Genomic DNA, 15,571 nt, shown 5'->3' on the forward strand with positions numbered 1-15,571 from the left:
TGGCACCAGCAGACTTTTTTTATTTCCAAAACTAAAATATCCGTTAAAAGGACAAAGATTTTCTACGATAGACGAAATAAAAGAAAATTCGCTAACGGAGTTACGAGCAATTCCAGAAACCGCTTTCCAGAATTGCTTTCAACAATGGAAACGTCGTTGGCAAAAGTGTATTAACCAAGAGGGAGAATACTTCGAGGGTGATAAGTCTCAATAGCTTGTAAATAAGCACCATAAATAAAAAATTGAAAAATTCGGGAACTTTTTGAACAGACCTCGTATAACAAATAATGTAACTTTCACAAAGCTTTGGTCTTGTGACTTATTAATTGTGATGACAAATGCAAGTCTCACTGGAAATATAAATCTTTTCGAGACGAAAGGAATGTCTGAACTTTGACTTGCATATATTATACGCGCGAGATATCAATACAATATCACCTTTATTCTTGTATGTATTTTAAGATCTCACAATTTTACACCAATATAATATAGTCTTATCGACTTTAATCACAGGGTGTACTAAATAGTAAATACAATATCACATCACGTTGGTTCATAATAAATATTTGGATAATTCGTATCGTATTCCTCATATAAAAATAATTCAAGAATACATCAGCTCCATCACTCTTCATAAAATAACATAGACCTATTAACTAATTAACTAATTTGTTAATAGGTCTATGTAAAATAATTTGTAGACATTTTAAAATTTGATTTCACACATTTAACATTGATTAAGGATTTCACAACAGCACGCGTAGAAAAGAAACCAAAGAACTTAAATGTTAGTTACCGTGGTAACTGTTTTACTAAACTACTTTCCAAAACTATTTTGTACCTATAGTAGAGAATAAATAATAATGTACTAAATATACTTTACAGACTTTATAGTTTACTAAAAACAGTTAAAACGTTAAAATGTTTAATTTAAAAAGAATCGCTCCGTAGTTTGTAAATCATACAATAATATAATGTAACACGACTTTACAATGTAATAATATTACATAGTATAAACTATTTTTATAATTTTTATACTAATACATATAATAAGTATTAAAACAATTTTAATGTTTTTTGGACTTTTGAAATCAATATATTATGTTTAATTTATAAACAAATGTATTATAATAACGTTATTAATACTTTTGTTGGTAGGTAAGTAATTTCTAACACAAACACATTGATAAATAAATTATATTAATCCTTATGCGTGTTATGTAAATAAAGATTATTGTTCAAGATATCACTTAATAATATCAAAAACATTAAAACATAATATATTATATAACTCATAATGTATTAATATAATGCGCACAATAAATTGTGTAACCGATTGTCCGATTCACTTGAACAGAATACTTTTCAGTGGTTTTAAGTTATAGATAATATAAACGTGCGTTAGAGTCCATTATCTACAAAAAATTGGTCGCTCCACTCTGAATCTAAGTATTCTAAGTTACTAAAGCCAATAAATTATTATTTTTTTTTTTTAATCAACAATCTTCTTAATTACTACGAGCTGTGAATGTTTTACAGGGAGAGGGGTGAACTCATATTGGTTTTATTAGTTTAGTCTCCACCGTCAATGATATAGGTAATATGTAAGTAATAACATAAATAATAGTAAAAACTAAATACCAAACGTCACTATAACTAGACGATATCGCCACCGTCTAGAAATTGCCAGACAATAAAAGCGATGTTGTAAAAATCAAATATCAATAAATTTTGTTATTATATTTCACAAATATATAGGTATATGATTAGAAAATTATCTATATTACGATATGTTTACTGCTGGTATCTATAGACAATGTTGATTGTAATTCTATATTTGACAAAATACTTGAATTGTGTTCAAAATGTATAAATACGTTGCACGGTGCACAAAAAAAAAATGTAGTCGTAGTTCTCGACATTCTCGTACTACAATATTATGGGATGCAATGTACGTTTGAGTGTTTATAAAATAAATTATGGGTAATAAATAATGAGTTATCGCGATTTATAAATTATATATTGTGACATACCTATCTAGGTACTTTATAGTTGTATACAATTTATCCGATGGACGGCTATTTATTTGACTGTACAAGTACGATCGTGATGGGCTCATTATACAGAACCTGAAATGATGTTTTTGTTAGTACTGATTAAATAGATTTATTTTACAACACAGGTCCGTAACCAATTCAACAAACATAATTATTATCAACATTTATGGTCGAAAAAGTACGGAATTATCGTCGTTATTGAAAATATTGCAAAATTACTCCATCGCTTGGAAATTATGGTTATCATTTCCTGATCAACATCGTAGAGGTTAGGTTAGGACTAATATTCTAATTTGATATAAAATATCGTTGTAGACTTAACTATATGATTATTGAAGGGAATTTTATCACTTGACTACAAAAGCAAGAACGCTCATTTTTTCACTCGGAATCAATTCAATTTATACAGATTATGCGGTGACTTTTTTTTGGAATCTGTAACTATTCCAGAAAGTCAAATATGTACCTTTTCTTAAAGTCTTACTTTAACCCAGCCCCATCAAACTAAAAATACATTTGTTTTTATCCTTAGATAAATCAGTCACTTAGATATTTCAGTATTTGTATACTATATTATGACAGTCACGTGTTTACTAGTGAAATTCTATTAAAGATAATTTTTTTTTATGTTCTAGTTGATCAATTTATATATTTACATATATTAATGGTTATTTAGTTTTACATTTTAAAGGAGTGGTAAAATGTTTAATAGCTACATGAAAAATAAAAGTTGGCATCAACACTACTACTTGTACCAAATATTGATATGGATATTGAATAATAGTACACCTTAAAAATTCAAGGTATTTATTTGTATACTATTTAATTTTATTATCAATTTTGAAATAAAAATAAAAGGAATAATATAAACAGAATACTAAACTTATACAACATGAAATTAAATGTATTACATAATATATTTCAGTGTTTTAATGAACATACATGATACATGTTATATGTTAACTTAATACTTTCTTTAAAGACACAGTGGTATTATCGATACAATGTATGGTAAATTCAGGCGTAATAAATGAGTACCTCAAAATAAGCAACAAAAGTACTTGTATACCATAACATTATACAGTCCTTGTTATGGCACAAATACTCTATCTCTCATTCTTTCTCTCTCACACAATGTATAATACAATATTTTATTTTCATACTTAAAGACTCGTACATTTAAGTACTATAAATTATAATTAAATATTCTAAATATATAAATTTCTTTCATCTACATTAATGGAGATGTAAGTGTTTTAATTATTAAAATTAAATATTCTAAATATACATATTTCTTTCATCTACATTAATGGAGATGTAAGTGTTTTATATCATGTCATTATTTGATATCATTTGACAACAAATACTAACCGTATAACAATATTTTTAATTTCATTAACCCTAAGAGTAAAAACATAAATAGACAAATAATTACAAGAATTGTACAGAGAGAAAATTACCCGTCATACTATATAATATCATCATTCGTAAAAAAAAAAATATATATATAGACTGTACCAATAACACCGAAATTGTTCATGCATCAACAAGCAATGTGACCTAACTTACTTTAATCATAACTTAAGATAATTTTTTGTAAAAATAGAGTAATTTTTAATTAAATTTCTGATAATTATAAGGCATTTATCAATGCTTAAGTCATATCACTTTAGCTAGACTTGAATTTTTTTTTTGGCTGTTCTTCAACTACATCTAAAGCTGAAGTTTCAACAGCTATTCCTAAAACATACAATTATAAAATGAATGATATATTATAATAATCAATCTCAATTTTTGTTATAATTACGTGATAAAAATTCATGTAATTTCTTAGGTACACATGCTTTGGCTTGTTCTAATTGCTCTGCAGTACTTGTACCTGTATTGAGACCTATAAAACAAAATTTAAGTTCTCAATGCTTATTTATTAGTTAAACTAAGTATGTTTCATTATATACCTAATGAAAGGTTCATGCTTTTTAATAAATCCATATCTTCTACAATTTCATAACTGTTACTAAATCCAAATAAATATTCTTTCCTGAAAAAACAATTAAATATTTATATAGGTATTATGAATATTATTGATAGTTAGAATATAAAATTTCTAACTTGTCTTGAGAAATACTGCAATCAATCACAGTTCCAGGATCAGCTTTAATGGCAATGAATGGCAAACTAAGAACTGACGCAGAAGACGGTCGACCATGTATCTGTTCATACTTTTTATTTTTTTCAACAAGTTGTTTAAATGTTACTTGCTATCAACATAAATAAATACAATTTATACTATAAAATATATGTACTAAGTAAAAAAATAATGGTAAAATATTAGAAATGCCATTGATATTGAGTGAAGACATAATTTAATGAAAGCAGCACATACTTGAACAATTAATTCATGCAAAAATGCTTGTTTTTCATTGAGCCTTGCCATTAAATCTTCTCGTTCTCGAGTTAATGTTGTTGACTCCTGATATGAAGTCACTGGTAATCCTATCCATTTGATTTCTTTCTTTTCTTTTGATATAATATTCATGGCCATTAAAACGTTTAAAGCATCATATACTCGTCTTCTCACATTTTTTTGGTCATACTATTGAATTAAAAATGAACACGACGTGAGATTTTAAATATAAATAAAACCAAAATAATTTATGGTAACCATAGGAGAGCTTAGTTGTCTTAGTCCAAAGGTCCCTACACATTGCAGTGTTAGTGGCGGAAGCAGATATAACAAAATGAAGCTGGACCCAATTTTACCGCCACCACTGCAATGTGTGGCGACCTTTACATGGCAAATTTTATATTAACAACGATCAATTTTACTATTTATTTCAAAATTAGAATGAATAGACCAACTATATATTTTAAAAGTAAGATTATTACCCAGGCCATTTTTTATTGGCAGGTATAACAAACTAAGCTTTTAACATTTTAAAACTGCAAATTTATCTACATATTTCAATATTAGCAAAATATTAACATTTCCATGAAGCTACAATAATGTACTAAAAAAGTATCGTGGCATAAAGGGAACCATTATAATTTTTTTGATGTGACCATTTTTTTTAAATAAAAATCTTTTTTTCAAATAAAATGCCGCTGCCAGTCATACGGATCACATTGAATGTATTTTTTTTGTTGATCATGTGAATATTAAATTGATATTTAATTTACAAAAGTGCTTAAAAGAAAGTATTAATTTCATCCTTTATAAATACATATTCAACAACACTTTTTAAATATTATATTAAATATATTGTACTGCAAAAACATCACATATATACTGAGCATATTTATCAGTGGTTTTAATCAAGCTTGAAAGTATTATAATAACTTTAATGAACTAAATTAAAACTAAAATATAAAATATAGTATTCAAGTACAGTGATTCACTAAGTATGCTCAAGCTCAACCCTCTTTATATCTTCAATAATTCAGCTATTCAAAATCTGATTTTTATAATTTTTAATATGCTTAATAACCATATTTTCAAATTCTCGAGAATTATTGTACTAATGTACTACTTAAGTAGTTTGTTGTGAAGATACTAACTTATGTTTTTCAAATGAGAATCCCTTTTTTTAACAACAAATTAATTAGGCAATAAGTTATCTCTATGTTAGTTAATTTGTGTATTAAAGATGATAGGTTGAATGACTTTAAAATATTAATGATTAATATTAACCTAAAGAAGGGTTTCATTTTAATATCAAAGGTTAGTATTTCCACTAGATACTTCTTAAGAAGAACAAAAATAATCAAAAATTAAAAAAAAATTACTTTAAGCTTATTTCAAAATTCTTAAAATCAATTTGAATAAATAAATTATACAAAAAAAAAAAATCAGAAATGAGCAATTATAACTTATAAATATTGCATTTATAAACTTACTTGTTCAGCATTACTACCCTCTGGATACTCAGCAACAAGTTCATCTGCTACTTCATTATAAGTAGTTAACATTTTACTACGAACTTTTTCACAAACACGCATGGCAAAATGACGGAGACCTTTTCCAGGCTTTTCATTTCGTCTACGTTTACTAAAAAAAAGATTAAAAATTCTTCAATATAAATACATGTAAGTCAAACCTAAGTATAAAATAAACATCTAGTAAAATCAATCTATTTGAAAATATACTGATTTTTTTTAAGTAGACTTGCCTTATAAATATTTAGTAAATTAGTAAAAAAAAGTGATAGAGACATGGAATTTGCATAAGCCCATTAATTTAAATCAAGAAATTTTGGTTTAAAACTTTGTATACTGTACAGTAGTATAGAACTATAAAATATTAAGTTGTGGATTCTAAAACAAACTGTAAGAGTTATATAATTTGTAACAGAGTGCAGCAGAAAGATCAGGCAAATGAAAAAAAAATATGGATTGTAAATAATTTAAGATTTACTTATGTCTGAAAACTCTCAAAAAGAATATTTTAAAATTTAAAAGTAACAACATTTCAAATTAACTAATTAAAAAATGTTCAATATTAAAAAAATTAGCTACTTGAATTATAAAAACATTTTTCTCAGGTGCCTATATAAATTGACAAACTTAAATTTTTCCAAAAATAAACAATTTTATACTTGTAACACAAGTTTCTATAAATCATGAATAAAACTTAATTTAAAATATTGATTAGAACAAGTTATTCAATTTCTCAGGTCATTCAATTACATCTTGTATCTAAACAATGTAAACTTTATGAATACTGAAACTTTATTGAAACCTCAACATACTGATACTATTTAAAATGATTATTTAAAAATATTGTTTGATTCAACTCAAAAAGTAAAACAAATAAACAGGCTTTACAAAATATATTTGTGTAAATAGTTTAGTAACAAAATAATAAGGATAAGTATGGGTCAAATTAAAAAATAAACTAACATAGAAAACCTATATTTTTTCTTAAAATAACTTATACTTGAGTGATTAAGCACAACTTTGGTCTATCCCATGAGGTTTTTTTTTTATTTGTAAAAGCCAATGAGATAATTTCAAATTATTTTATTTGTAAAAGCCAATGAGATAATTTCAAATTATTTTATTTTACCCTAGATACCTATGTTGCATTGATAAATTTTATGATTCATGATAATGCAAAAATAGATTATTAACCACTAATTATGCCCATTAATTGATTAATGCCAGCATTGCAGCTAGGCCCTCACTTATTGTTATAAAATTATTCTTTAAATAGGTAATATAAATATAATAATTTATTTGTCATCAACTAAAAATATTTATTTTATATAACCTTTTTAAAAATTTTAGAAAAATAAATGAAGATCCTATACTAACATTGTTCTCTAAGGTTTCTAAGACTTTTTTTATTTCAAAGCACTATATGTATTAACTCTGTCTCACAAACATGAAATAGCAAATAGTATGTTATGAATGGTTAATTTAATCATGTTTTGATTAATTTTAGAGTGAAATGAACAATTTTGAAAAACAAATAACTAACTTTAAAATTAAAATATAAAAAAACCTATCATTCACTAGATAATATTCTTACTTCTAAATTTTTTTTATAGGCATATTCACTTTAAAATTAAACATAGCAAAGTTAAATGAATTATTTAGAATGTATAATTTGATATGTTATACGTTTGTAAAAATAGAGACAGAGTCATGGCATCACATGGTGGTAGGCCACAGTCACTAACACTGTTAGCTTCCGATTGGGTGAACATCCAGGTTTTTAGTCACTTACCCTAGTCCCATACACACTTATTATACACCAACCATGCCTCCCCACCACCACAGAAAAGTCAGCTAATATCCATGCAATAAATAATAAAAAATATATATACACAACAAATCCATAAGCATTCACTTAAGTCTTAAGTTATAAAATGGTCAGTATAAAATGTTTAAAATATATTAATTTTTGGTTTGATTTTTAACAGTGTTCACAGTATACATTTATAGTAGGACACACAGTATCTATACAAGCTTCCTCAAGTATTGTAAAAATTGACATTAATTAACCAATATCATAAGCTTTACCAGAAAAATTCAAAGATTCAAAAATATTCTCAGTTTAATTTGAGAAATTGAATTTATAAGTAAAAAATGTTTTAAACATTGGTAATTTTTTTAACTAACAACAATTTGCACAATAATGATTAAAAATGTAAGCCAAAAATAATTTTGTTAGAAGATTAGGTTAGGTTAAAAAAATAAAAATAGGATAATATAGACATACTTAAAAATAATATCAAAGATGGCACTTAACTAATTAATTAATATACAGGATAATTTTTTAAACATGATCATCCTGTTTTCATGGTTAAATTAAGCATAAAATAAAATTTAGATTTTGTACCACTTAAGGATGATCTTGTAACAGTACAAATTTCAGTTTTTCAAATAGGAACTTCTCTTTTTTATTTTTTATTAATATGCAAAATTTTTTTGAGAATTTTGGTGTATCTAAATCAAAATTTAAGCAAGTAGTTTTTGAGTTATGCAATTCAGTGTTGTAAGGATAATATGTCATGATTATGACTAATGACTAATGAAGTAATGAGTTAAATAAATAGGGACGATTTGAAAAAGTTGGCAATTACTATTGATTTATTAATATAAATAATTTTTAAAACTGATTTATCTATAATAATTAATATTACATCTAACATTACATATAGATTTACTTTTATGGATTATTATTCTTAGTATAAACATTTTATATTCAGAAACTATACATTAACATTTTGATTTAGATACATCAACATTTTCATAAAAATTATCCACTAAATAATTTTCAGTTAAAAATGGATTTCTCATTTAAAAAATCAGAAATATTAAATTTGTAAATATGGTCTTTAAGTCTACTTAAAAATTCTAAAATACAAAATTTGAATAAATGTATTATTAAAGTGAAAAATGGGGAAAGAGCATTCTTAAATAATCGTCCTGTATAATAATATATTAGCTTTTTAAAGTTAATTGGAAAAATTTTAATATGTTAAGTGAAAATCATATTTATTCAATAAACATATAATATAACTGTAACGTTAAGATTTAAGACAAATGAAAATTTTTTTAATCCATGCTAAATAAGATTTCAAATAAAAATTCCTTGATCAGTGAACACAATCATGTAACTTACTAAATCACTTTAGCCAGTTTGATGAAAGAATTATTATCTTTCATAAAATTTATTTAAAAAAAATATTTTATTGTAATTACCTATTTCAGATCATATTTATTTTGGTTAAATTTGACAAAATTATAAAATAAAATTAGATACCTATAAGATTCATAAAATTAATGAAAACAATTTATAACTCAATGGAAAATGGAAAAAAATGGCCTCAAAAATCAAAATGTAATTTATATTGTTACATAATTTTAGCTTTGTGCCAAGAAGTTTGTTTTACAATAAGCTAAAAAAATTCAATTTTCTACAGCCCTATTTTGTAATATAAGAAAAATAACATGGATGTTTAAATCCTATTAATATATTATGTTTGGAGAAAATGATGAGTAGTGTTATCATTTTTAATACTTTTTTTAGTTTTAAAAAAAAAAAGTATTTTAACTAAATTTAAAAAAACTGAACAAATAATTAATAATATCTAAAAAGTTAGTTTTGTAAATATTCAATGTGATGTACTCATACTTCATAGTATAACCTTTTTTTTTAATTAAAAATAAAAAATTTAATTTGATGTACATTTATATACCTATATATTTTTTTTAATTCAAAATAAACAATTTGTAAATCCAATTTTCAGATAACTTTTGATTGTTAAAACATTTCTTTAAGTCATGTAGTTTATTTATGATTTTTTTTTTAAATGCCAAACTCAGCTGGTAATAACTCTTCCTAATTTTACAATAAGTAAAATTATAAAAAATTTACATTAAGTTTACATGGAAATCAAAGGATATTAATTTCAAATTTACACAAATAGTAAAAGGTTTTTTACTGAAAATGTAACATTAAAATAAATATAAACTATAAAATGAAATTATTAATTACCTAATATCAAAATAATTTTTTAAACCTATTTTATATTTTAATAGTAATTCAATTAAGATAAATATTTTTTATTTAGGTTGATTCATTTGCCAATCAACAAAAAAAAAAATCATTTTTTTAATTTAAAGGTTAGATACTAAATATTGGGTAATTAAAGTAACTTGTCATCACCACATATGAATCTGATATAAATGTATATAAAGTGGTGCAAACTTTATTGTCATTTTTACAGGGAGCAAATCAAGAAATTTATCAGCCAGCACCTGCCAAACATCATTATGAAATGAGTTTTATGAGAATATAAATCAGTACAATATTATACTTATAATATAATTATTGATTATATAATCTTTTTTTATTTTATTTATTAATTTTATTGTGTCAATACACAGATTATTTTTACAATGTCATAAATTTTCAAATTTTGATTATATGTTTACATAGTATTTACAATTTTTAATTTTCAATTTTTTACAATTTTTACTAATTTTTGGATAATTATATGTCTGAGGTGTCTTCTTTGGGTATATAATCTTTAAAACCTTCTAGGATCTACCATAAAGGTACACAGCAACCAAATACAAATTTTTTTTTTTGGTAAGGGGAGGCAATCCCCCCCTCTCACCAGAATATTTACCCCAATGTATATACATATATTTGTTAATTTAATTTGTTCAACTAAAAATATAAGAAAACCTAATAAATTAAAAAAGTTAGTAATTTTAAGTTGTAAAATTGCTTTTAATAAAAGAATTTATAAAATCTAAAACTTTACCTTTCATTGTTCAAGAGCAAAAATTATTCAATAAAATTGTGTGTAAGTACCTACCTAAATTTTTATCATTTATCAATCATAAAATAATATGTCAAATAGATAGAATTTAAAAGAAATTTTTTTTTTAAATTTAAATACTATTTACAATCACTAGTAAAATACTTTAGATAACTAAATAGAAACTTATGACTAACGTAAGACAAAATTTGGGGTTGGGTGCAAAATAACGGAATAATATTCCATCCACATTTATTACACAAAATTAGAAAAATTATTTACATTATCAGGGCACAGTCAACAAGTTTGAAACAAGTTTGAAACAAATTTGAAATTTTTTTGAAAACTAAACTTAGTAAATACAAGAGTGTAAATGCAAAAATGAAACCGCAGGTTCTTTAAAACTTGAAGGCATGTAAGAAAAAATGCACTTGAGTTGGATATTTTTTATTTAGATACCTCATTTCAGTAATTTTTACAGAGAAGACTTAATCAATATTTAGGTTATTCAAAGAAAAACTATGTTGTAAATGTCTAAGCTACAAAATCAAGTAGGTACGTTTACTCAGTATCGATCTAGCTCATTATTCGACACCTGGCACATTAATTTCCAAAAGAATGAATTCTAGTAATCCAGGTCTGACATAATAACAAAAAAAAATGTAAGCTCCTTGCCTACCCTTGGTTTTTGAACACGAAAAATTATAGTATGTAAGCATACAATATGTTTGTTCATCACACTGGATGTAAGCCCCATTGAACTCCTGCATTGTTAATGTCTACGGCTAGATTCTCAAACCCGCCAAAACTCACGACTGGATTCGTGTCAAGCACTTATCGTTTGGTCCAAAAAAAGTTGGTCCCAGAGTGACCACCAAAGCGTGGATCTCTGGGGGGGCGCGTGGCAAGCGGACCCCATTTGCGCGCGTTCCAGCACCTTGCTGGTCCGACCCAGTTTGGAATCCGTCAAGCGGACGCGCGGGCGAATATACTCACTAGGCCGGTATGGGGGCCATGTTTACGACTGGAACTGCTTGACTGGCGGATTCGTTCTCCTGTTTAACGACCACGTACGAGGAAGATGTGGAGGACGACGAAGACATAACGCACCACCGCCCGGCGGCCTTTGGAACGGCGCAGTGAGAACGCGGAAGGCGAGAACAAGCTTAGGATTGAAGGGCGAAGTAGCTGATGAACGCTTCCGACCAGACGGGTATTATTGTTGGGTATAGAATAATAGTAACACCACAAAAATGTCGACGGGACGACGCACGTTATCAAGCTGCTCGCTTGGCATCCAAGTGATAACGGATGTTTGGCGGCGTTCGCGAACGGGCGGGAAAAATCGTGTAAGCGCCCCGGGAGGAGAAAAAAATCCCCCCCGACCAAAAAAAAAAACTCCGAAAACCAATTTCTAAAACCCCCTTTTTTGTGATCAATTTTCACGGTGGTGCGAAAATGTCCCCCCCTCAGACCAGCGACGGAATATACAACGGGGAAATCGCGCACTCTTCGACAGATCACTTTCACCTTTATTATAACTCAGTCAAACTGCAGTATATTACCATTATACTACCTATATCGTAATCAGTGTCATTTTGCATGAAATCGCAGTACCTACCTTAAAGATGTTTCGAATACATTTGATCGTGTTCAAGCGATTAGATTCTAGTACTCATCGTCCCGCGCGTGTGTTCGTCCTTATTGATTGAAAAAAAAACGCGAAAGCTGCGGCCACACATCGTTTCGTTTTAACGGAATTGTCGGCGAAAAATGAAACTTTAATGACAAATAATGCGACACACGTGAACCATCATCAAATACAGATAACTTTTACATTTATAAAAACCACGAGTGATGTGTATGCTACAGCTGCAGCTAACCTTATATAATAGTGAATGAAATCGTTTCCGTCGACCTTTTCGACGGTAATGTAAAAAAACCATGGAGCCATGACTAGCCAACGGAAAGTATAATTACCCTGGACCGCTCGAACAATGTTTGAGATTCCCAAACGACCTATCGCGGGATGACAAAATACTGGTGTTCATTTGTCCGGAAATGCCTACGATTTTGTGTCACAAAACAACGAAACCTCGAATTGTTTCATTAACCGCTTCAAAATTGGGCCACATCAAATTGTACAGTTGTGTAGGGTTTGATGAGAAAGTTCGAGCGGAGGAAAAAACTAAAAAAAAAAAAAATCATAATAAACTTTCAATTTTCATAATCCGCTGAGATTTCAGAAAAGCGCGGTAAAATCTACGAGCGCACATAAACAATTTATCCGCTGAAGTACGAGTCGATTCGAAGAATATCTTGTTTTTGTGGTTAGTCTCTTATCACGCGATGTTATCATAACTAACGTTATCTAGGATCAGCACATTATCTTCTACAACTTTCTACCGCACAATTTATTTTCAAACAATATTCAATTGTTATTATATTTTGACAATTGTTTTCGCTTTTTGTGATTTATAGTAATTTGTACTTGCATGTCACTTTATGTCTTTCACGTTTTACATTTCTGTAAATGACCCCCACCAATGCAATAATTGAGATACATTGTATGTCGGCCACTGTAAAATGTTCTCGAAAAAGAGGAAATTGTGTTGCAGGTTTTGCTTTACAGACCTTTGGCTCGAGCATACGTTCATCAAGTGTGCGACTGCTGCCTGTGCCGAGTTGGGCGTAAGTCTTTGCCTTCAATGTTTTGCAGCCGGTACCGGAGATGTTGTTCATAAGAACACAGATCCGTATAAAGTCTTGTGCAATGCCATCAACATTGGCGACCACTTGTGGACAGCTCACGAAGAAATCACATTACTCGACACATTCATGGATACAATGTCATGGGAAAAAGTTGCTAATAAACTAGGAAGAACACCAAAAGAATGTGAATGCCATTACTTTGATAATTATGTACTTTATCCAAAAATTAAAGTCCAGGAATGTGTGAACAAAAATGCATTTAGATTTGACAGATTTGATGATGTGGATACAAACCCGACAAATGCTCTAATAGGGGATGCATTGGATTTAGAAGGTATTTATATTTTTTTAATTAGTAAAGATTATTATTTATCATATAAAAATGGAATATTATTTATATTTTAACTTTAATCTAGTTTTTGTCTCCTCACTAGTTTTCCCATTACATTTAAGTACTGATCTTGCCATCATTAATTGGCTCAAATTTCAATTTTGTTTTTAGAATCATATCATCAGTATGAATTAGCTATTCGTTTAGCTGGATATCAACCAGCACGTGGATCATTTGAAGAAGAATATGATAACCAAGCTGAATGCCTTTTACAATTATTAGATGAACCTACATGGATTGATCAAAAATCAAAATCAATTTTAGAATCAAATGTACTTTATAAACAGCTGAATACAACTATTTTTGACATTTTTTATGAGAGGCTGCAAGAACGATATAGAAGAAGACAAATCGTTAGAGATTATGGACTTGTTGCATTTAATAAACACCAGTTATGGATTAAGTCTATGGAGGTATAGACAATAATATCTCGTTTTTTATTAAAGGTTTTTTCTTATAAAATCTAACTTAATTTCAGATAATATTGGGCCCAGAAATGATGCGAAGGTTAATTCGTTATTTACACCTAATAAAACCACTGGCTTTTGATTTACTTGTTACCAATTTGAAACAAGAACACGAATTATTAGCTAATATCCATAAGCTTATCATTTATCGTAAAAACGGCTTAACTAAAATAGCTCAAATAAATATTTATAAAGAATTAAGTACCAAAAGAGAAGAATATTTAAAAATAAGGCCATTGGGATCGACAACATCTAGAATAATTGAAAACTCAAAGCCTCGTATGAATGTGTGCAATCTTCCAGGTTTCCAAAAACTTGATGATGATGAGAGAGAACTTTGTGCACAGATTAAAATGTTACCTGAATCATATTTGAAATTTAAGGAATTACTTATAAACGAGTGTAAAAAATCGAAAGGTATAATCTTAAAGACTGCAAGAAGTTTGGTTAAAATTGATGTTAACAAGACAAGAAAAATTTATAACTTATTGATGAGTAAAAATATAATTTGGCAACATTGCAAAGACTGATAATATTATTTTTAAAATAAAATAAATTTGTTATTTATATTTTTATAATTATAAATCAACAGGTGAGTAGTCTAAGAGAGGGGAGGGGTATTTAGATTATAAGATGTATAATTCAAAAATATATTAGACCTTTGAACAGCTTCCCCTCCCACCCTGTTTTATTTAAATTTTAAAATAAAACATGCCCTTTAAAAAATTTTGGCTACACGCCTGCTAATTATTGTTATATTTAAGGTAAACCAAGTATTTGTTTAAATAAATGTTATAATTTAAACTTAATACTAAATTAATTCATTTTGTGAATTATTGAATTATTTTATTTTGTATAAAGTGTAAACAATGTTTTTTTCATTAATAAATAATAAAAAATACCACTAAATTTAAACAATATCAATTGTTTTTTTATTTTTTACTCTGTTAAGTCAAATCATTTGATGACCTAATTTTTTATACCTTTACAAACATATAAACTAATAAATCAAGTATGTGTATCACCGTCTTCTCATTATTTTGTTATTGTTACAATAATTAAAAAATAACTTACCTGAACATCAGTTACTAACTATTCAGTGAACCTTATGAACATTTGTTATACTAGCCACTGACTCTCAAAATTGTCATCCAGTTTTGTTTGTAT

General features: G+C 27.3%; 2 protein-coding genes across 2 annotated transcripts; one reads left to right on the forward strand and one right to left on the reverse strand.

The window, feature by feature from the left end:
• Nucleotides 1-2,955: 2,955 nt before the first annotated feature.
• Nucleotides 2,956-12,131, reverse strand: LOC107173750 (transcription factor Dp-1-like). Its single transcript, XM_015524413.2, has 7 exons — nt 11,831-12,131; nt 5,955-6,105; nt 4,444-4,653; nt 4,170-4,318; nt 4,016-4,098; nt 3,865-3,948; nt 2,956-3,797 (listed from the first exon to the last, which is right to left on the reverse strand). Exons 1-7 carry the CDS (start codon nt 11,935-11,937, stop codon nt 3,727-3,729), a joined length of 855 nt encoding a protein of 284 aa, XP_015379899.1. The 5' UTR covers nt 11,938-12,131; the 3' UTR covers nt 2,956-3,726.
• A 1,085-nt stretch (nt 12,132-13,216) lies between these two features.
• Nucleotides 13,217-15,318, forward strand: Ada2a (Transcriptional adapter 2A). The gene is made up of 3 exons (XM_015524419.2): nt 13,217-13,880; nt 14,049-14,350; nt 14,416-15,318. The coding sequence occupies exons 1-3, from the start codon at nt 13,421-13,423 to the stop codon at nt 14,932-14,934; spliced, it is 1,281 nt and encodes a 426-aa protein (XP_015379905.1). The 5' UTR covers nt 13,217-13,420; the 3' UTR covers nt 14,935-15,318.
• The last annotated feature ends 253 nt before the right edge of the window (nt 15,319-15,571 follow it).

This window comes from Diuraphis noxia, unplaced genomic scaffold (genome assembly GCF_037042655.1).
Source record: "Diuraphis noxia isolate RWA-SAM2 unplaced genomic scaffold, SU_Dnox_SAM2 contig0003, whole genome shotgun sequence".
Classification (NCBI taxonomy): domain Eukaryota; kingdom Metazoa; phylum Arthropoda; class Insecta; order Hemiptera; family Aphididae; genus Diuraphis; species Diuraphis noxia.

Bases quoted from the DNA above. Each gene is read 5' to 3' on its own strand.
- LOC107173750 (XM_015524413.2), bottom strand. From the start codon at position 11,937: ATGTCTTCGTCGTCCTCCACATCTTCCTCGTACGTGGTCGTTAAACAG. The intron at 4,319-4,443 runs GTATGTGCTGCT...TTATGTTGATAG, and splicing joins TGCATGAATTAATTGTTCAA to CAAGTAACATTTAAACAACT. The intron at 3,949-4,015 runs GTATATAATGAA...TTTGTTTTATAG, and splicing joins AAGCATGAACCTTTCATTAG to GTCTCAATACAGGTACAAGT.
- Ada2a (XM_015524419.2), top strand. From the start codon at position 13,421: ATGTTCTCGAAAAAGAGGAAATTGTGTTGCAGGTTTTGCTTTACAGAC. The intron at 13,881-14,048 runs GTATTTATATTT...TTTTGTTTTTAG, and splicing joins GGATGCATTGGATTTAGAAG to AATCATATCATCAGTATGAA. The intron at 14,351-14,415 runs GTATAGACAATA...ACTTAATTTCAG, and splicing joins TATGGATTAAGTCTATGGAG to ATAATATTGGGCCCAGAAAT.